We start from the raw sequence: 21676 nt of genomic DNA, 5'->3' as shown, positions 1-21676 counted from the left end.
AGTGAGTGTTTTTTTATTATTCTATTCTTTACAAGATAGCCCTTGACTACAATCTCACCAGTGATGGTAAGTGATGATACAATCTAAAAAGCGGGCTAACTTGTTCGGAGTAGCATGAAAATCCACACCCCTTTCGATTTGTACACGACATCGTTCCGGAACGCTAAATCGCTTGGCGGTACATCTTTGTCGCTAGGGTGATAACTAGCCATGGCGATGCCTCCCACCAGCGTTCTTCGTAAACCATCACGATACCACAATCTTTGTATTTGGGAAAAAATTAAGTTGGCAACACTGCAAAAAATCTTATCAAGCTTAGACTCAAAAGAGCTAGAACCATAGAAAATTTGCACGAAAAAACTAGAACTCAGAGCCAGCGTTATTAATGGTCTAAGGAGCCAGCTGACCAAAGAAATTAACTGTCACTGTCAAAGTTGCCGACTGACTCAAGAGTCAAGTCTGTTTTACTTTTATTTTTTTTTATTTTAGAAAGTGATCTATGATTGACTGTTTCAAAGTTAAGAATAAAATTTTATATTAGAAAAATAATATTAAAATTTCCAAATAAGCATCGTCCAAAAATTTATAGTTGTATGAACATATTGACTTAGACTTGCGCTAGTTTAATAATTTGTTAATGATTTACAATCTCTATTTTGAATAGTTATCTTATCAGTTTTGTTTACTTTTATTGTAACAAAAATATCCACGTCTGTTAAAGTAAAGCATTTAACATCAATCAGGAATAGGCTCGTAACTATAATGTCTAGGTTAGGAGCACTGGCTTTGACTAAAAACACTGGAGCGAAGCACACTGCTACAGTCATATTTTTTCATGGATCAGGTAAATAAATTACTAATATTATTAATGCGAAAGTTTGTATTGATGTCTGTTATTCTTTAACGTTGCCAACTACTTAACGGATTTGGGCAAACTTTGTATAATAGATAGATTATACCAGGATTGTACATACAGGCCACTTTTTATGGCAATATAATTCAAGGTTCCCGCAGGATTTATGAATTATTGATGTAGCTCTTTTAAACGAAAACTATGGAATGGATTTAAAATGGAGATGATTTATGGCCGCCGCTTTCTACATCCATGGCCGTGGGTTTGATTTCCACAACTGGAAGATATTTGTGTGATGAGAATGGATGTTTTGCAGTGCCTGCGTGTATTTATTTATTTTTTTATCTTAGATAGGCTTGTGCTTGACTACAATCATGCATGTAAGCAATGAAGAGGTCTAAGATGAAGCACGCTTGCCTAGAAGATGCCAATTCACTCTTGCCTTGGGAAATTGTAGGGGCACCAATTGTAGGTGTCAGGAAACACACGCCGGAAAGGCATTCCACATCTTAGCAGTTCTAATTAGAAACACTGATGCAAAACATTTTTTGTGGGTTGACTGAATGTGGACAACTAAGGGATGCCATTTTCTGATGATGTTTTGCTGTTCTGTGGTAGAATGGGGATGGAGGAACAAGATTATAAAGCTCCTAAGCACACTCTCCAAAGTATAATAATAATAAGCTTTATTTTCCCATTTAGATAGTGATATAAACTATTCTAACTAATATATATATTTATCTAAATAATTAATTATGTTATTGTAGTTAGTTATGTTATTGTAGGTAGAGAGCCGTGATAGCCCAGTGGATATGACCTTTGCCTCCGATTCCGGAGGGTGTGGGTTCGAATCCGGTCCGGGGCATGCACCTCCAACTTTTCAGTTGTGTGCATTTTAAAAAATTAAATATCACGTGTCTCAATCGGTGAAGGAAAACATCGTGAGGAAACCTGTACACCAGAGAATTTCTTAATTCTCTGCGTGTGTGAAGTCTGCCAATCCGCATTGGGCCAGCGTGGTGGACTATTGGCCTAACCCCTCTCATTCTGAGAGGAGACTCGAGCTCAGCAGTGAGCCGTATATGGGTTGATATCGATTGATCGATCGATTGTAGTTAGTTGGTACTAGTTAATAATGGGCCCCTTCGGGTATAAGCCTCCTCCATCTTTTTCCAGTTGTCCCTTTCTTTTGTGAGTTCCATCCAACCTTGGCCAGCCACTGCGGTAATGTCGTCTACCCACCTTCCTATAGGCCTTCCTACCTTCCTTTTACCAAGTGGACCTTTCCAATAGGTAATTTTCTTAGTCCACCGTTTGTCCTTTAGCCTGCCAAGGTGGCCTGCCCATCTCCACTTAAGTCTTTGTGCATGGTCCAGAGCATCTGTGAGATTAGTTTTTTTCCTAATAATTATACTGTTTATTTTGACAGCTTTTTTTAGTTTCAAGATGCTCCTTTCCATTGCACGTTGTGTGGTGATGAGTTTATGCGTCAAACTTGTGTTGTAGACCCATGTTTGGCAGGCGTAGGTTAGGCAAGGTAGAATAGTTGTCTCCATTACAACCCTTTTTAAGTTCACAGTGTAATTTCCCTTGAAAATTTCTTTGTGAGCCCAGAACTTTTTCCATGCTATATTTGCTCTTCTATCCACCTCTGCTTTATTGTTGTCTTTGTTAAAAGAAATTTTCTTTCCTAAATAAACATAGTTCTTTACATATTCTATTATCTTATTGTCTATTTCTACCGGTTTTTGGTGGTGGTTGGTCATTATTTTTGTTTTGGTAAAGTTAATCTGTAACCCTACTTTTTTGCTTTCTACACTCAGCGTCTTTATCATTTCTTGAAGTTCTGAGGCTGATTTAGCAAATACTGCAATGTCGTCTGCGAATCTTAGGTGACTTAAGAATTGGTCTATGATCCAGATTCCCTTCTTTTTCCAGTTTAATGTTTGGAATACATTTTCTAATACTGCAATAAATAGTTTTGGTGACAGTGGGTCACCTTGTCTGACACCTCTTTGTATTGCAATTTCTTCGCCTTATTTTCTAGTTTGATTCTACTAGTTGTGTTTGAGTAAATATTTTTAATAATGTTGATATATGTGTTGTTTATATCGCATGTTTCTAATGCTTTCCAAATTGAGCTGTGGTAGATGCTGTCAAAAGCCTTGAAGTAGTCAATAAAGGCAATATAAAGTGGTTGATTGTATTCACTGAATTTTTCTATTATTTGCTTGATTGTGTGGATATGGTCAGTTGTAGAAAACCCTTCACGGAAGCCTGCTTGTTCCACAGGTTGCATGCTATCTATATTAGATGAAATTCTTTTCAGCAAGATGCTTGAGAAGAGTTTGTAGATGCTGGGAAGCAGGCTTATCGGTCTATAGTTCCCCAAATCTAGCGGGTTTCCTTTTTTGTACAATAGAATTATGCTTGATTTACACCACTGATGTGGTACTTTTCCTTGTACTAATACTTTATTAAAAAGTGTTGTTAGGAATGTGATTAATTTGCAGGCTCCTATTTTCTCCAAAGTATATCCGGTGGTAAAAAAAAGATAGACAGGCAATGTTGCTCATGTCATATTTATACATTATAGTAGTATTTATGTGGAGTTAATAGATATATATATATGTATATAAATAATTCTGCCAATCACTTTGCCACAGCAAAATCCATCGGCTCTTCGAACAATGTGGCCTGCCAATTATCACTTCAGCTTCGGGATACGCTGAGCTATGTCACTGACTTTGGTTCATCTGCAGATCTCCTCATTCCTGATTCAATCACGCAGAGAAACTCCAAGCATAGCTCGCTCCATTGCCCGCTGAGTGTCTTGTTTGAAATTGAAGGCCCATAGTCAGAGACCAAGTATCGGATCTGTAGGTCATCACTGGCAACACACACTGATCGAAAACTTTCGTCTTTAAGCACTGAGGAATTTAGGACAAAAAGATGTTAGAGAGTTTCTGCTGCCCAGCCTATAGTATAGATATATTTATTATATTTTTTGCACGAATTTCAGGAGGCACTGGTTCTAACATGAAAGAGTGGGTAGATATATTAGCAAAGAATTTTAGTTTTCCACACATAAGGATCCTATATCCAACAGCTCCCCTTCAACCATATACACCAGCGGAAGGGGACATGAGCAATGTTTGGTTTGACCGCATAGATATACACCCAAAAGCACCAGAAGCACTGGAATCATTGAAAAAAATTGAAGCAGATATCAAAAATCTTGTTAAAAGTGAAAATAATGCTGGTATACCTAACAATCGAATTATTGTTGGTAAGTTGTTTTATTAGGACTAACCTCTTTTTATAACCATTATATTTTAAAAGGTAATATCTGCCTATGCAGTAAAAAATATTTTTTTGAGCAATTGAGATGAATAATTACTTTATATCCCTAATTATACTTTTAAGTTGATATCTCATTATAAGACTTAACAGCTCACTTTTGGGCCAGGCCTTTCTCCTTATAGCAGGCAAGCTTTTTTTTATTCCTTACAAGTTTGCCCTTGACTACGATCTCACCTGATGGTGTTGCAATGATGATGCAATCTAAGATGGAAGTGGGCTAACTTGTTCGGAGAAGAATGAAAATCCACACACCTTTCGATTTCTACATGATATAGTACCGAAACACTAAATCGCTTGGCGGTAAGTCTTTGTTGGTAGGGTGGTAACTAGCCAGACCTGAGCCAATTCAGAAAACCTCAATCGACCCAGCTGGGGAACAAACCCAGGACCTACGTCTTGTAAATCCACTGCGCATACCACTGCGCCACAAAGGCCGTCAAAATGCAGAACTATTAATATAACATACTCTTAATTTATGTACAATTTAAAAAACTGTCATCATCTCTATTCTTAATAGAACTTTTGTGTATTGTTCATTCAACACCTGTTTATTTTGTGTTGTAGGTGGTTTTTCTATGGGTGGTGCGCTTGCACTACACACAGCATACAGATGGATGCCAGACTTGGCTGGCGTGTTTGTTTTCAGTTCATTTCTCAACGAAAATTCTGTTGTTTATCAAGACCTAAAAAAATACTCTAACCATGGTAAGGATTTATTTTTTAATTAATTTATTATATCTCAAGCAATCAGTTAATGTTGAATTTGGAATCATTTAAAATAACTTACACAAGTAATCATACCTGTATCAAGTACTTACCAAATACAGGACCAATTAGCAAACTCAAAATATGGGCCTATAAAAAACGTTAGCCTACAAATTATTATTCATGAAATTATAATTTTTATTTTCCCTGTGGATATATAAAAATTACTGCGGCTAGGTCAGCTGCGTTGTGTGTTTTTATTTTACACTAGCGGGTGTCCGCGACTAAATTCCATTCACATTCTAACACAGTCACAGTCTAAGGCCTTGCTACAATATATATTTAGTGAAAAGAAATATAGCTCACTCTTTCTTTGCAACAGGATGAAATTGGTCGACTAGCTCTAAAAAGATAGTACTCTTCACGAGACGTGTCGTTTCACATCGAGAAGCTACTGCTACTACTTTGTTAAGTAGTATTTGTGTTGTGATTGCAATGATTTAATATTCTTAAGTAATAAAGTGATAACATTTTCAGTGCCGCTACTGCAAATACATGGCGATATCGATGATCTGGTGCCTAGCTTGTGGGGTAAAACTACTTTTGAAGAGTTGCAAGGACTTGGAGTTCAAGGAAATTTTCAAATAATGGAAAGACTAGGTCATTCGCCAAATATGAAAGGTTTAAATATTATAAAAAATTGGATTCAAAAGGTCCTACCAGAAGATTAAACGTTATCATATTATGCTTTAGATAGTTACCTACTTTGTTTCAAAAAGCGCAAAAATCTTTTGTAAGAGAATATGTAGTTAGTTTAAAGTTATAATAATAAACGTTATTGATTTACCTACAAATGTATTTCATTAATTCATTACTCACTCTATCTAGCGGACCAAGCGGGGGGCGGGAGAGACGGTCCCTCCGGGTCGCTGGCCCCTAAATCTTGGATCACCTTATACCTCTAAAAATTGGAGACCCCAAGATCTGATCTTTTCCAAAATTATGGTAGGAATACTAATAAAATGTAAATTTAATCTTTTAGAAAACAAGAAGTTGTTGCCGTTGTTGCAACATGCAATGCAAGTACACAAACCGGCGTATAAACACGACGGAAACTGATTACAAAGATGAAACATCGATTCTATAGAAACGGTTTTTATTATAAACACGTTAGATCGTGGTTATATGCTTTAGAGTTTAGAGACTGACAGGTAACGTCTAGCGAGGTAATCGGTCTGAGGTAAATATCGAACTATTAAGTATATGAAAACTTTTTCTACTTATTACAGTAGACGAACGTCATTCGAGCGAGGTGTCTAGTTAATCGGCATTAGCTTGGCTGTAACATGGGGGTGAAACTTCCGCACAGTTCGCTTACGTAAAATATTTTGTATGAAGTGCTGCCCTCCAGTGCTCACGGTACAAAAACTTAAGCGAAGTTTTCTCAGGCACAATATAGATGGCACGCATGAAGCACATTATTTGATTAAAATCACTCCTGTTCAAACTATAAAAAATTTAAAAATATAGTTTCAAATATGACAGTTTAGCTGTCTTTGAATTTTTTCTGTTGTTGCTATAGTGACATGCTGTTTAAAACTTGGTGACAGTGGTGAACGAAAAATATTAAAATAAGATGTAATCGGTACAAATAAGTGATTAAAATGGGTATTACTTGTGGATTTGGTGTGCATAGTTAATAATTAACCATGGAACATGCTCGACCACCATCGGAATTATGCTTAGAAGGCGGCCCGGTGTGTCGCGAAACGGCGTGGCGAAAATGTCGCCAGCAATTTTACGTATTCTTAAAGGTGACCAGTGTGTAGATGTTATCAGTGGTTATTTATAATCGTAAAAGTCAATATTCATAGTTGGTGCACTAATGTTATCAGGCTGCTGAAGTGCATTAAGATATTTTCATAATCACAAAAGAAAAAATAAATCGTTGAATAATAAGAATCTTCTTTTTTTCTTTGATTAAAAATCCTTTAATTTGAAGGATTATTGTAGTTTGTTTTCCTTATTACTATATATAATAATATTAAATTCAAATTTTATAAATATATGATATTATATATTTATAAAATTTGGCTATTTTAAATATTTAGGTACATTAGTATTATATTGTGAAATATTAAATGTTTACATTAATTTTTTTTTCATTAATAATATATAAGAATTAAGGAAATCAAACAGCAATAATCTTACAACTAAAAATATAGATTGTACTCGTAGAGGGAACGCCATCTATGGGTAGCCAATAAATCTAATTAGATTGCGCCATCTAGTGATCACGGTACATAACTTTTTTAAACTGAAATGATAGTTGCGTATCTATCTCAATATATAATGTATCATCTATGGGCTGTAATGTCGATACCGTTCAATATTAACCAAACTAATTGTCATTTTTACCAAACTAAATTATTAATTTAAATCAAAGATGGGCCCTAAGAAAGGCAAAGAAGCGAATGATAATGAAAACTACTGGAGAACAAGTATTGAAGAAACACCTTTAGATGATGACTCATGGAAAGTAAAAGTAATTATTATAGAAGCAGCTGGTAGCGATCCGGACCGTATTTATTTAGGAAAGTTTGAAACATACGCAGCAGAAGAGAGAAGATTTGTTATTAAAAATATTTGTAAAACTGAAACTATTTTTATGATTAATCAATTAGGTGGGGAAAAGAAAGTAAAGGATGATAATCTAAGAGTATTTGAAGAAGGACAAGCTTATCTTAAAGAAAAAAAAGATATACCACCAGAAATATTAGCACTCATAATTAAGCATTTAATTATAAAAATGAAAACAGAATATATTTTCATCAAAAACCAAAAACTTAAAGTGACGGAAGGAATGAAAAGGGAATCTTCTACTATGATTGATAAAGCGGAAGTTAGGGGAACGGTTAACGATAAACTTGCTGAACGTCTAGAAGTTACACCACCGCCTCTAAAAGGCAAAAAAGAAGAAAAAACAGATCCTATACCAGTAGAAGATGAAAATAAAAAATATAATACGCTACTTAGAGTAAGAGGTGAGGAGTGGAGAGATAAAGTATATATTGATGACTATCCAACAGATGGTCCCAGTTTGTACGTTGCCGTAACGGGATTTGCGGATGCTAATTTACCTGCATGTCTTGTAAAAATTGGTATACCTTTAACAGCTGTGGTTCAAATTAGAATTAATCCTGCCACGACCAAAGTGCCGACGTGCTTAACACGGGCAAGCAAAAGGGGACAAAGTCAAACAGAATTGCTGGCCGAAAAGTCTCTTAAATATTGGGAAGATATACAATTACTGCGTCTGGACAAAGATATTGGAGAAGTTTTTAAAAACACTGCATTTGTTGTTTTTTCACCTCCTTATTGGAATAATAGTAGTTTGTCAGGTAATGCTGAACAAATCTACAACGAAATCAGTTTCTTACTGTACGATCTTCAGGATTTAAGCAGACAACATACTAATTATTTAAAAAATATGGAAATCATTAATGTACCAGAAGAGTATAAAGATGATCGCTATTTATCTATTTACGGTAGACATATAGATGGTTTACCTTTTGAATCAATAACCAGTTTCTTAGTCTTAGATAGTATTCTTCAAACCATATCTGATAGTCAGTCTTTTAGTGGAATGACCGTAACATCATCTATATTTACGACGATAAGCCATTCTCCGCCTAAGTCAAACGACGACGATAAGCTACAACAATCCCAAGCTCTTGTAAATGAATTTATAAACCAACTTTGTCAAACAGATTCTCGCAATAAAAATTATCGATTCACTTACGGTAATGAATATGAAAGTTTAAGAAACCCTATTGTCATAAATTATGGTGATTTTTGTAAATATAACACATTTCACCTTGGTAATATAAACTTAGAAAACATAGTCAGCAGAATGTTAATTGGAATGCCGATCAATAAATTATGGATGAATAGAAATAAACTAACAGAGGAAATAGAGGCAAAAATAAAATTTCATGTAAATGTATTGCTTTCATGCTTCAATCGAACTGATGTTGAAATTGCAGAATTAAATCGATTGCTACATATTTTAGCTTGTCGAAAATTATATAACAATAGAAGCTCATTAAAAAAGGAGCACTTAGTTTCTTCAACTTTATCCGAATTTAAAAAAACTTATTTAAACAGAAGTGTTTTAGCCGAACCATTATCAAAATCTAAATACACAATAAGTACAAGCTCTACGTCATCTTTATTTCCTTCCTTAGTAGAAAGCAACGTATCATATAAATCTTCGAGTGACGAACAAAATAAAGATACCCGAATTAAATTACTTTTTGATTGTCCTGATATAAGTGAATTGGTATCGGCGGCTGAAATAGCCATTCAAAGACCGATTAGTCATATGATTGATGATTTTGAATATTTTGAAGATTTTACAGGTATAAAGGCTTTTCAAGTACTTCAAGATGCTTTTAATAAGTATAATTGCGTAGATTATAAGTATTGCGAAGTAACTGATTCTTTTATAATGATGTTTTACAATAGTCAAGATAACGATGGAATAGCTAGAAAGGAATGGCGATGCCATCTTCCTACGTCATTATGTTTACAAGACTTTTTTGATTTTGTGTTAAAAGAACACTATGATTGGATTAAAGATGAAGAAAAAATGTATGAAGAAAATATTTTAGTTAAGTCGCGATCTGAATACAAGGACTTCAGAGTTCCGTTAGATTACAAATCTTGTGTAGATGAGAACGATGTAAAAATGGAACTTCTTATGGAAGGTTCCTTGAAATATGAAGAAATTACAAATCTTGATACGCCTAATAATGAAAGTTCTCAATTTAAAACATCTGCTTCCAAAAGAACATCATTATTTTCTGGAGCTGATTCTGATGCTAAAAGCTCAAAGAAACAAAAATCACCGGCTACTGTTACTCCCAAGCTAATAATTTCTCAGCTAGAACAAGAAAAATCTAAGCTTTCCAAAAAAACATTCTCTGGTTATGATTTAGGAGATAGAAGAGTTGAAGTTTTTGGAAAAGATAGTAGCTATTTCTCCAAGGATGGCACTCAAATATCAACTTTTTATACTTTAGTAATACCAATGAATTTAGAATATATAACTTTAAATGTACTTCCAGGCAATAGTCAAAATGAGTTTTGGATGCATAAAGTCATTGGAGAGTTTATTAAACCAGAAATAATTAACGCATGTGAGTCTTTTAGAATTTCAAGCAAAGACGAATTAATTATTTATATTAAAAAACAAACTTATCAAATTCCCATCCCGTTAGTCTCCACTTCCTCCTGTAAACAAAGCTCCGTCACATCTATATCTCATGAAAAAGTTAGAGTCCCACAATTATTTGAACATAAGTCATACCATTCGGTATTTGTTACTTGGCCTAATGGACTCATAACCGAGAGTGTTTATAAAAATAATTCACCAATTTTTTCCCACATTAAGCAATATTATAATTGTTCTCCATCGCAACTCGATGAAGAAATGAGATGTATTTCGTTGAATGGAGAAGTTATAATTTTTAAAAATAACGGTGATATCAATATACTTTTACCAGACGCTTCTTATATTAATATAACAAAATGTAGAAAAGAAATTGTTTCTGACGAAATTTTGGAAGATGTATCTAGCGCAGATATTTCAACGAAAGTTAAAAAAGTAAAAGTAAAATCCAAAAGTAAAGGTAAAGCTTTTAAGTCATCTAAGAACAACTTTAACGAAGATGAACATGAAATCGCTTCAAAACCAGTTGAATATAAATTAGTTATAGAAGAATTTGAAACTATTGATGCAAATGGCTTTAGACGAAAATGGATTAATCATGATTATTTTGACGTAGAAAAATTGCTCATGCAAACAAAAACCAATCATTATCTTGGGGAAATATTTTCCAAACGTATGGATGGAACTACTGTGGTGCTAAATAAGGATGGAATTCAATTTGTAACTTTCCCTAATAAAACCAGAATTCTGACTGAGTATAAAATTGATTATGAAGAAGTTTTTCCTGAATGGACTGAAGTAGAAATAGAAAATTTTTCTACAGTTAGTATAAGTGCCGATCTTTCGAAATCAAAAGAGTCTTCGTCACAAAAAAGTTTTCCATATACAACCAGTAATAGTGAAACTAGTTTAGGATCCAGTAAACTAAGATCAGAAGAAATAGATGATAAAGAACAAAGGACCGATGGCTATATTTTCATTCATATTATCTACACGATCGAACATCCAAATTTTACAACAATTACGATTGACAAATCTACACGTAAAATAAGTATTGAATCACCAAATAAATCATGCGTGACATTTGACATGGAAAATAATTATGAAATCTTACAAGACGGTCAGACTTCCGCAAAGTTTAATGGAGAAACCTTAAACATTAGTTATGAGGCTTGCTCTAAATGTAAGTCGTTTACAAAGTGTGAAGTTAAAGTAAAATCTGCAGAAATTAGCAATGTATCTCAAGTAGAAAAAAATTGGTTAAAAATGAAGGACTCGTTTTTTAAAAATGTTATCGTTAACGAAGAAGGCACCATCAATGTAGTCAATGACACTTTATCCAATGATTCTGAAGAAGTGGTTGATTCTACACAACAAAAACAAGGAGAAAAAAACACAGTAGAGAACTCTGTAACCACTCATGGTAAATGTAACCAAATGTATGAAGCAAGATCTTGCAGATTTTTCATACTTGCCCGGTTGGTTATATTTTATATTAAAAGATTTAAACTTTTCTTAAAATGCTAAATGATCATTGTTATTTAATTTAGAGATTTAACATGCTCGGAGTTGGTGCATCGGGAAATTATAGAACAATATATGCAAGCCTGCTTCTCTGAACCCTGGTGCAGCATCAATCACTACGATACTTTTGGAGACCACCGCACTCTTTGGTCGATTCTCAATCCTTTGCACGTTACCGAATCAGAGGTATCATTTATATGCTTTTAAGTTAGTAGCGCTAATGTCTAAGTTTAGCGCTTTATCTACTTATGTTATGTATAGGTATGTACATTAGAAACATTCAAATTAATGAAAAGACGATATCAATCTATACTTCTATACTAATATTATAAAGAGGTAAAGTTTGTAAGTTTGTAAATTTGTAAGTTTGTAACATTCTTTAAATGGGGTAATCTTCGGAACTACTGGTCCGACTTCAAAAATTCTTTCACCAGTAGAATGCTCATATATATTAGCCGAGTTATCACAGTTTTCGTCATACAGGTCGGACTGAAAATCCTCTTAAACAGACTTATTCGCATGCGCTGCCTTAACTATTGTGTAAAATTTAAATTAATGTATGGAGACTTTATGTATCTTTAAAAGTTCTACAAAAAAGTCCGCGACACCATATATCTATCTTCTATATATTAGCAGATATAGAACCTTTTGTGTTTTAAAAATTATTAATTTTATATACTTAGGTTTACGTCATTATTTATACAACTAAACTTTAATCCTTATTAAAATAAATTATTTAATAATCACAAGGATATTATGGAGATAAGATTTGCCCTTTACAGTATGTTAATTACTTAAATAGTTTCGGAGATAATACAAAATTTCTAAGAGACGCAGAAATTTCGCTATATGACGCCCCGCGCTTACATTTACGTAGTTCCCGTTCCCGTGTGAATATGGGGATCAAACATAGCCTATGACACTCGCAAATAACGTAGCTTTCTATTGGTAAAACAATTTTTCAAATCGGTCCAGTAGATCCAGAGATTACCTCCTACAACCACAGAAACTTTACCTCTTTATATTATTAGCATAGAAGTCTCTATTTCCCTTGGTCATCGCACCACTCTCGAAGGGCTGGACCGATTTTGCTACGGGTAGGGAAGCGTAGGGGTAGTGTAGGGGTAGGGTAGGGGTAGGGCCGGGGTAGGGCCGGGGTAGGGTAGGGGTAGGGTAGGGTTAGAGGTAGGGTAGAGGTACGGGTAGGATAGGGAAGTGGTAGGGTAGGAGTAGGATAGGTGTGAGATAGGATAGGTGTGAGATAGGAGTACGGGTGGGATTGGGGTAGGAAAGGGATAGGGTACGGGGAGGGTAGGGGTAGGATGGGGGTAAGGTATAGGTAAGGTAGGGGTAGGGTAGGGGTGGGTTTGGGGGGGTAGGGTAAGATGTGGGTAATTGTAGGGTAGGGGGAGGGTAGAGGTAGAGGTAGTAGTAAAGTTGACACCGAATTTAACGCGGACAAAGTCGCGGGCGTCCGCTAGTATAAATACATAGACGAACTTGAAGGCTAGACTGTGATCAAGGTATCTCTAAAAAAAACTAATTTTTATAATGATGTCATGTTGATGATTATGTATAAGTATTTTATTAGAAGCTATTCAAATAATGACAGGTATGCTAATAAGTAGGTACTTACTATAGCTTGGCAAATTCGTTCGTAACACTCCCGATGGTCCGCGCGGTCCGGGAGGGGGATAGCGATGCCCCACTCGCACGACTTCATATTCGCGCAGTCCTTCCCTCTGCCCCCCGCGCGCTTGACTTCACATCCGCGTAGTATTTCCCCCCGTCGCCCGCATATCATGGGGGTGCCATCAACGAACTTGCCAAGCTATAATACCAATTTAATTCCGTCAGAATTGGCTGATGGATTCCAAACTGTCCGATAAACCCAAGTACTTGGCTAATATGGATCTGAAAAAAGATTGCGGTAAAGGTTTTTACAGTTGGATGCGACCTTACAAATGTTTTCAACCTAAACCAATAACACCTGATAACGTTTTGCCAGAGAGACTACCAAGAGCTTTTATATTGCGGTACGTTTGTGTTGCTTTTAGTAAGATAACTAAATATATAAAAAGCCGAGCGTTAAAATAAACGTAAGTAAATGTAAATTCGTAGATTTGAATATGTATTCAAAAATAGTTCAGTATTTAATGTTACTTTATTAAAATCACCACAACGGCTTCATACAGTTTTGGACCAATTCCTTTTTCTCCTAATGACTTATTGGCCCCAATTTATATATAACACGAGCAGAATATAATTTTTACAGCTTCATCGTAAGCCAAATTCAACCAGCCTATAGGACGTCAAGCGAAATTAATGTCTTATTGTTCTACCTTATCAGCACTCTGGAACAGCAATGGAGAGACGCCCAAAGAAATGTATTGAAAGGCAGTAAAGAACTTTTAAATGCAATACTTCGATACCGTCATCTCATGGAGTCTGATCATTCTAACTCTATTTTGAACTTGCCAATATACGATTTAAGAACAGAAGACGGAAGGAACACTAACGAAGTTGTTCAGGCTATTGCAGACAGGTAAGAAAATGTCTGATAGAATGAGAACTTGGTCTCTTACTCTTAAGAGAGTCTCCCTACAAAACAGGTAAACCATGCGTGTCTCAATTTTAGGTTTACGAACTTTGACTTAGGTAGTTGTAGTTGGTCAACTTTTTGAAATCCTATTGGCTTTGGACGTAATGGTAAGGTGTAGGTACAGATAGGTGTTTGACAGTAGATAGTTGACAGACAGCTAGTGTAAATGGGGATGATGACTAGGTTTGAATATATTTATTTTTAGGAGACATTCGGGTAAATAAGGTCAATATTAACTAATTAATATGAAAAAAAACAGAGATTGACTGGATGTTTGCAAAATAAATCTAATATATAAAATTCTCGTGTCACAGTTTTCGTTGCCATACTCCTCCGAAACGGCTTGACCGATTTTGATGAAATTTTTTGTGCTTATCCGGTATCTATGAGAATAGGCCAACATCTATTTTTATACCCCTAAGGGTAGGGTAGAGGTAGTTGAAAGTTTACATCGAGTTTCACGCGGACGAAGTCGCGGGCGTCCGCTAGTAATATTATAAAATTTCAAAATCTACCAAAATATTTAATGTAAGAAATCTTTACTGAATTTATTATACTATATTAATATATGAAATATTAAAAAAATATATGAAAATTCATACATTTTTAGCTTCCTTCCATTAAACGTGACTTTTTTCAATATATGAACTATAAACATAAACGCACAAATAACAAAGACATTTGAAATTTTGTTCAAACGCCCTACAAATCTAACAAACATTATGATCAACTACGTCATTATTTCGTGCCATTTTGTGTAGGTCGCTTTTCAGTTTCTTTGTTGTCATCGCATGCGGCACCATAGAGTAGTCAGTTAGAATTTTATATAGATACTCATATTGCGATACTTGATTTTCTCTTTTAAGTTCATTTCGCTTAAGGAGTCTGCTTTTTGTTTTTATAATAATATTTTTTATTAGTATCAACTTAATAACTCTAATTCTTTATGGGTTACTTGGGATAGGCGGGGAGAGTGACTTGAGTGGAAAAGGGGAGTGTTTGTATACAGTCAAAGGATCCTTTAACCCTACTCACATCGTTCACAAGTACGTGACTCCACTCAAGGTCATTTTCTGCCATTCTAGGCTCTTTTTTGGTTACAGTTTGATTTGCTAATTAAGTTGTCCTGACAAGTGTTGTAAATCATATACCTTTGTTCTACATTAGTTTTCTTATATTTGCAATCACCTTTTGAGTCCTATAATATGAATTCTAATTAACAATGAAATCTTTAATCTGGTAGGGTATATGAAGAGCTGAAGAATCGCCTGGCAGAAGATGTGCAGACTAGGGTGAAGCCTGGCATTACTACCAGAACTAGCCCATCAATAAAGGAAGAGTCTTTAGAAGGAGAAGGTACCATTATAATTGAAAATACTCATAGATAGATAACTTATACTTATTTAATTTAAAAGGGTCTTAAATTTTTCATTAGCGTTCTACTAGATTGAAAATTTATTATAATATACATTATACATATACAAAAATTTCATTTTTTATTTATTTTTTGACAATACGAGCCAAAACTTTCATCTTTAATTGATCAGTAGGTAATCAACAGCAAAGCATCAGGAACATAATTTGATGCTATATATCGCTTTTTAGTTTATTCGGTACGTTATATGTTTTTGAAACGGTTTATTATTAATATTTTAATTAAATTTTTTAACTGATTCATGACGGCATTCATACTTAACCTTAACCAAATGCAGTGTTTGACAAAATTAAGTTATCAATTAGTTTCATGTTCCAACCACTTGATGTACAAAGCTGAAATTTGGCAGGGAGGTAGATTGTAGTTGGTATGTATCCACTACGAACGGATTTTGGGATCGGAATTAAAGAGGTCTAAGGGCGGACGAAGTCGCGGGCGTCTGCTAGTACCTACATATATTTACCCACTTATACAAATTGAATAAATGCAGTAGGTATGCATAATGCAGCTAATGTGGATTTTTTTGCCACAGAACCTGAATCACATCATGATCTTATAATATGGGAAGAGGAACGTACGACTTTAGTGAAAGATGCGAAGTCAGCGACTGAGATGCGCCCCAACTTAAAGAGATACTGGCGGCGACACGCTGAAGAGTTGAAAGAGGAAGAGTTTTATCGGTAATACATATTTAATATACTTGTCATCATCATCATCATCATCATCATCATCATCATCATTATCATTTTCGGTTCACTGCTGAGCTCGTGTCTCCTTTTAGAATGGGAGGGTTTAGGCCAATAGTCCACCACGCTGGCCCAATGCGGATTGGCGGCATGCGGCGGCAGACTTTTACGCATATAATTAAGATTAATACGAGTATATACTTGTATATATATAAAATTCTCGTGTCACAGTGTTAGTTACAATACCCTCTCTTCCGAAACGGCTTGACCAGATTTTGATGAAGTTTTATTCGGTACGTCTGAGGTCATCGGTTGTTACCTATTTTTATACAACTCAGGGATAAAAATATTTTTTTTTTCATTTTATAAGTAAACCACGAGGCATTTAGCTAGGTTACAGGCAGTAGGTACCTAACTATATGGGTAAGGTACCTGTGCTATATCTACAATTGTTTTTCTTTACAAGAATTTGCCTACAATCTCATCTCTGATGGTAAGTTGTGATGCAATCAGTGATGAAAGTGGACTAACTTATTAGGAGGAGGATGAAAATCCACACCCCTTTCAGTTTCTCATCGTATCTGAACGCTAAATTGCTTTACCTGTAGGGTGGTAAGTAGCCACGGCCGAAGCATCCCATCAGCCAGACCTGGACCAATTAAGAAAACCTCAATCAGCCCAGCCGGGGATCTAACCCAGGACTACCGTCTTGTAAATCCACCGCGCATACACCACTATACCACTGCACCACAGAGGTTGTCCAAAACCAGCATCCTTTATTTGTCGCACAGGTATCTTCTCCGAGAGGGAAGTGTGCCACCATACTTCCTGAATGTTCTGGGTGGCGCAATTTGGTGGGAGATGGACAAAACCGCAAATGCTGCTATAACGAAGGCCGAAAGGAGCAAAATGAAATGCTCGTGTCCAGAGAAAGATCCAGCGAAGGATTCAGAGAAGCATCCAGAGAAGGATCCAGAGATGGAGTAGATATATCTACCTACATAATGTCTACCAACCATTACTTATTTTGTTACATTGTTATTATGTACTTTTATGGATAGGTAAATAGAAAATAACAATGAAATAAAACATTAATAATAGAAAAGATGTATTATTTTATTTTATAATTAACAACAAATCATCTCAGAATCTCTGATTATTACAGACATTACAGAGCTCAAGAAAGTTAATTACCTTTTAGTTTTAGTTAATAGCCTTTTCACGGCTAAACTGCTAAACCGATCAAGATGAATTTTGGTATTTTCATAAATGGGATCTTGGAGCAGAACATAGGCTACTTTTATCCCTAAAATTAAAAGAGAAGGAGGTGAAATAGGGGTTAAAAGTTTGTATGGAAAGTCATCCATTTTAAACCCACTTCAAAAAAAGGAACTCGAATTAAGGAGGTTCTCAACTCGAGTCTATGTTTTTAAAGTTACAGTTATAATAAATTGTGAATTAATCATGAAGAAAATTAGGAGATTATTTATTTATATAAAGCACGCCAACAATACACATATTAAACGTTAAAACATAAAATAACACAAATTAAAGAATTCTGATATGCATATAAACAATAGGCGCACATAACATTTATATAATTATATGTCAACACTTAACTAATTACAATATGTCAAATATATAGGAAGGATTAAATTACGTAAATGTAATGTGATTTAAGAAATTTTAAAATTGAACCTCTAAATTGGTGAAATAAGTAGGGGTTGTTGCTTTTCATTGATTTCCACGCAGAAGAAGTCGCGGGCGAACGCTAGTTGTTTTATATTTTTACAAATGCTAATATTAATTTAGCTTGGTATGTAACTATTACTATGTAGGTAACCAATAATGTAAAACCTGCCAACAGATGGCGCTTTATCATTTTATATCGCGCTTTAAGAGTTCGTTTTGAATATCCATAATACTCTATTGTGCACATGCTTACACCGTTTGCGTAATGAGACTCTAGAAACTAATTGAAATTTTTGAAACGGGTACCGTTTTGGTACCTGTCAGAATTCAGATGTACAGATCTATAACAATACTTCTAAACAAGCTGATAATATGTTATTAGTCTCAGTTAATAAGATCCCGTATTTAAAATGACATTCACCTTCACCGACCTGTCAACTGGATTATAACCTTTTAAATCGAATTAAATATATCAATTTTTTTTTCATCTTTCAGTTTTTCACTGGTTTGGGTAAGAGACATATTTCATATTCATACCAATCGAGTAAACGAAAGTACATATTAATTTTACTATTTTTTCTTCGTCACAACTCTTAGGTTGGCAGGTATAAACAGGTAAATCGATACTATTAGCTAGCACTACAGGCTAATTCACTATCTTTGACGTACTTAAGCTACTTGACTTATTAAACGAAATTGAGATTCTGTGTACTCGTAGCAAATGTCATCCGGTGCCTACTGGTGGATACCATTCAATATGTAGATGACATTTCTAAATTAATTTCATGTTTTATTATCAACCTATTAAAATATTAGGTTGATAATAAAGACCAAAATAGTGTATAGGACAGCTGATCTGGTTAATGAATAAAAGTTAAGTTAAATTTCATTACGGACACGGCGGTAGATATAGGGTTGTTTGTGAAAAATCATGTTTATTTTAATAGGTTGATAATAAAGACCAAAATATTAAATAGGCCAGCTGGTCTCGTTAATGAATTAAAGTTAAGTTAAATTTCATTACGAACACGGCGGTAGATATAGGCTGACAACACTGTCCACAGCTCACGCACGGTGAGGTGCGGTGCGAAGATTTTACGAGGTCAAATCGTCCCATGCCAGTGTACATAAAAAAGAAATAAACATTGTCTCAAACTTTCAAAATGAAATCGAATTATAATTGCATCATTGTCTGATGTCTGTCGACAAGAATATAATTTTTTGCTTTCACGGTCAGGGTCACTGTTACTTATGAGATAAGCAATCTACGTAGCTGTCGGTTGTCATTTCTTATATATAAATACCGGACAAGTGTGATTAGGACTCGCCCACCGAGGGTACCGTAGATAATATATATTTGCTTAACGGTTAAATTCGATGATAGATTAGTTCAAATACAGGCTATTTGTTTTACGATTTAATACAACTATGTACCTATATTATGTGACACACTCGTAACAGGAGTATGTGGGTCATCATCATGGGGTAGGACAGGCCTACCCCTACCCTACCACTACCTACCCCTACCCTACCCTACCCCTACACTACACCTACCCTACCCGTACCCTACCCTATACCTTCCCTACCCTACCCTTGGAAAAATCGGTCCAGCCTGTTGAGCATGGTGCGATGACCAAGGGAAATAGAGACTTCTATGCTAGTATAAAGAGGCAAAGTTTGTGTGGTTGTAGGGGTATCTTTGGATCTACTGAATCGATTTGTAATATTCTTTTACCAATAGAAAGCTACGTTTACGAGAACCACGCGATGTCAGCAAGTACCTACGCACAGAATAGAGAAATTAATCTGGTTTAGGTCTCAAAACAAAAATAATCAGTGTGTCTTATAACAAAAATAATGATTGTAGGTAATTATTTGCAGGGATCATTGTCTATTTCAAAATCTTATATTCCGTCAGGTCCATTCACATCATAGATACCTACTAAGAGTACCTACCTATAATATACCTCCTCTCCGCAGCGTATGATAGTTTAATTCTGAAGTAGTTATGTATCATCGTCGTCAGCCGATAGAAGTCCACTGCGAAGCTGACTGAGCCTTCTTATCACTTCTTATTAACTGATGTGTATCTATAAACCACCTTTCTGGCAAAAATCAAGTTTGTAGCACAAAAAATTAAAGTCTTTCATACAAACTTGCGAGAGTCTACTTCTGAATTCCGGCCCTATCGCAAAATCCGTTCTTAGCGGATACTTGCTATCTATAGACTATCTCTCTGCCTTTCATCTTTGTAAGTAAAGCGGTTTTATCGCATTTATTTAAGTAGCTGAACCACAGAATACATAATTATGTAGATAAAAGCTGAACATACTCGGCAACTACGGAGCACTTTTGTTTCTAATTGTACTTAGGTACTTGCCGAGGCCTAGGTACCTTTATAGTAACTACTAACTACAGATGTATATTGGGATGACATGGTCATCTGACTTGGTCGAGGTTACGCTGTAGGTAACTACTGTGGCTATCGTTACGCGCGTAGGTAGGGTTATCAGGCGTCCGGATAAAGCCGAACATTGTTATGCTTTGCGATTACGTGTCCGGTCAAAATGAACAGTGTCTGGCTTGTCCGGATTTTATTAGGCATTTTACATTTCGAAAACACTAGAATGTAGACAAATATTTTGAACATTTAATTTTGAGTGATGACTTTATATACCTTACCTTACCTTATTATTTGATTGATTTAGTATTCGGTTTTATCTATTTTGGTAGAATTAACAAAGATTTATGTTAATAATAAAAAAAAATTTTACTTACAACCTTTAGTCGTACCTAATTATTACAGAAACACAAAATCATCAACAATGTTGGATGTTAGGCCTTTTAACCAAAATGTCCGGCCAAGCTGGCTAGTCTATTAGATTTGGCTACCTGGCAACCATACGCATAGATGACTATGTTGTAGGTACATACAGTGTGAGAAATCATAACTCTATGGGTTCGCAAGATATAACATCTCGCACGTGCAATAAAGCATATGCAGCAAAAATCCTGTGGCTGGGATAGTCACTATTTGACACACACTCATACACACTATTCTCGGACCAAGCCTCGTTTGAAGTTTTCGACTTTACCTTCGACATAATTTGACGTTTCAAAAGCGCTTGTAACTAAATCTAATTTGAATACCTAAATGAATTTTGTTTTTTTTCATTAATTAAAGAATACATACTGTAATATTATACCTGCAGCATAAATGAGCCATAATATTTGATATCCTAATATTTTTAATATTTTAACAGTGCAAAAATAGGAGAAGTCACAAATACATATTTTGTTTATTAATTATTTGGACATGTAGGTAGGTACCTAATCGTATTTTTAGATTTTAGTACAAAAAATTGCTTTTTAGAGTTCAGCTTAAGTGCTTTATATGATGTTCTGTATTTCCGATCGTACCTATACCTACGTAGGTACAAAAATAAATATATGCAAGTTTAAAAACGGCATCCTTATATCACTCGCGTGTCCGAATATCCCTGTCACGGTAAATTTTCTCCGAATCTGCTGGTCCAATCATAGACATAGATATATCTATGGGTCGTAGAGCGTATTAAGTTGA

General features: G+C 35.1%; 2 protein-coding genes across 2 annotated transcripts; both read left to right on the top strand.

The window, feature by feature from the left end:
• Positions 1 to 358: 358 nt before the first annotated feature.
• Positions 359 to 5775, top strand: LOC112047996 (lysophospholipase-like protein 1; the record flags this gene model as incomplete). The annotated part of the gene is given in 4 exon segments (XM_024085327.2): positions 359 to 844; positions 3876 to 4142; positions 4781 to 4921; positions 5459 to 5775. Coding segments are annotated over 4 exon segments (684 nt in total). The 3' UTR covers positions 5653 to 5775.
• A 1563-nt stretch (positions 5776 to 7338) lies between these two features.
• On the top strand, positions 7339 to 17479 carry LOC112047986 (uncharacterized). The gene is made up of 7 exons (XM_052890743.1): positions 7339 to 11632; positions 11705 to 11864; positions 13536 to 13714; positions 14029 to 14223; positions 15524 to 15636; positions 16248 to 16395; positions 17193 to 17479. Exons 1-7 carry the CDS (start codon positions 7368 to 7370, stop codon positions 17386 to 17388), a joined length of 5256 nt encoding a protein of 1751 aa, XP_052746703.1. The 5' UTR covers positions 7339 to 7367; the 3' UTR covers positions 17389 to 17479.
• The last annotated feature ends 4197 nt before the right edge of the window (positions 17480 to 21676 follow it).

Source organism: Bicyclus anynana, chromosome Z (assembly GCF_947172395.1).
Source record: "Bicyclus anynana chromosome Z, ilBicAnyn1.1, whole genome shotgun sequence".
Taxonomy (NCBI): domain Eukaryota; kingdom Metazoa; phylum Arthropoda; class Insecta; order Lepidoptera; family Nymphalidae; genus Bicyclus; species Bicyclus anynana.
The sequence above is the reverse complement of the archived record's forward strand: the minus strand, read 5'-3'. Positions and strand labels throughout refer to the sequence as shown.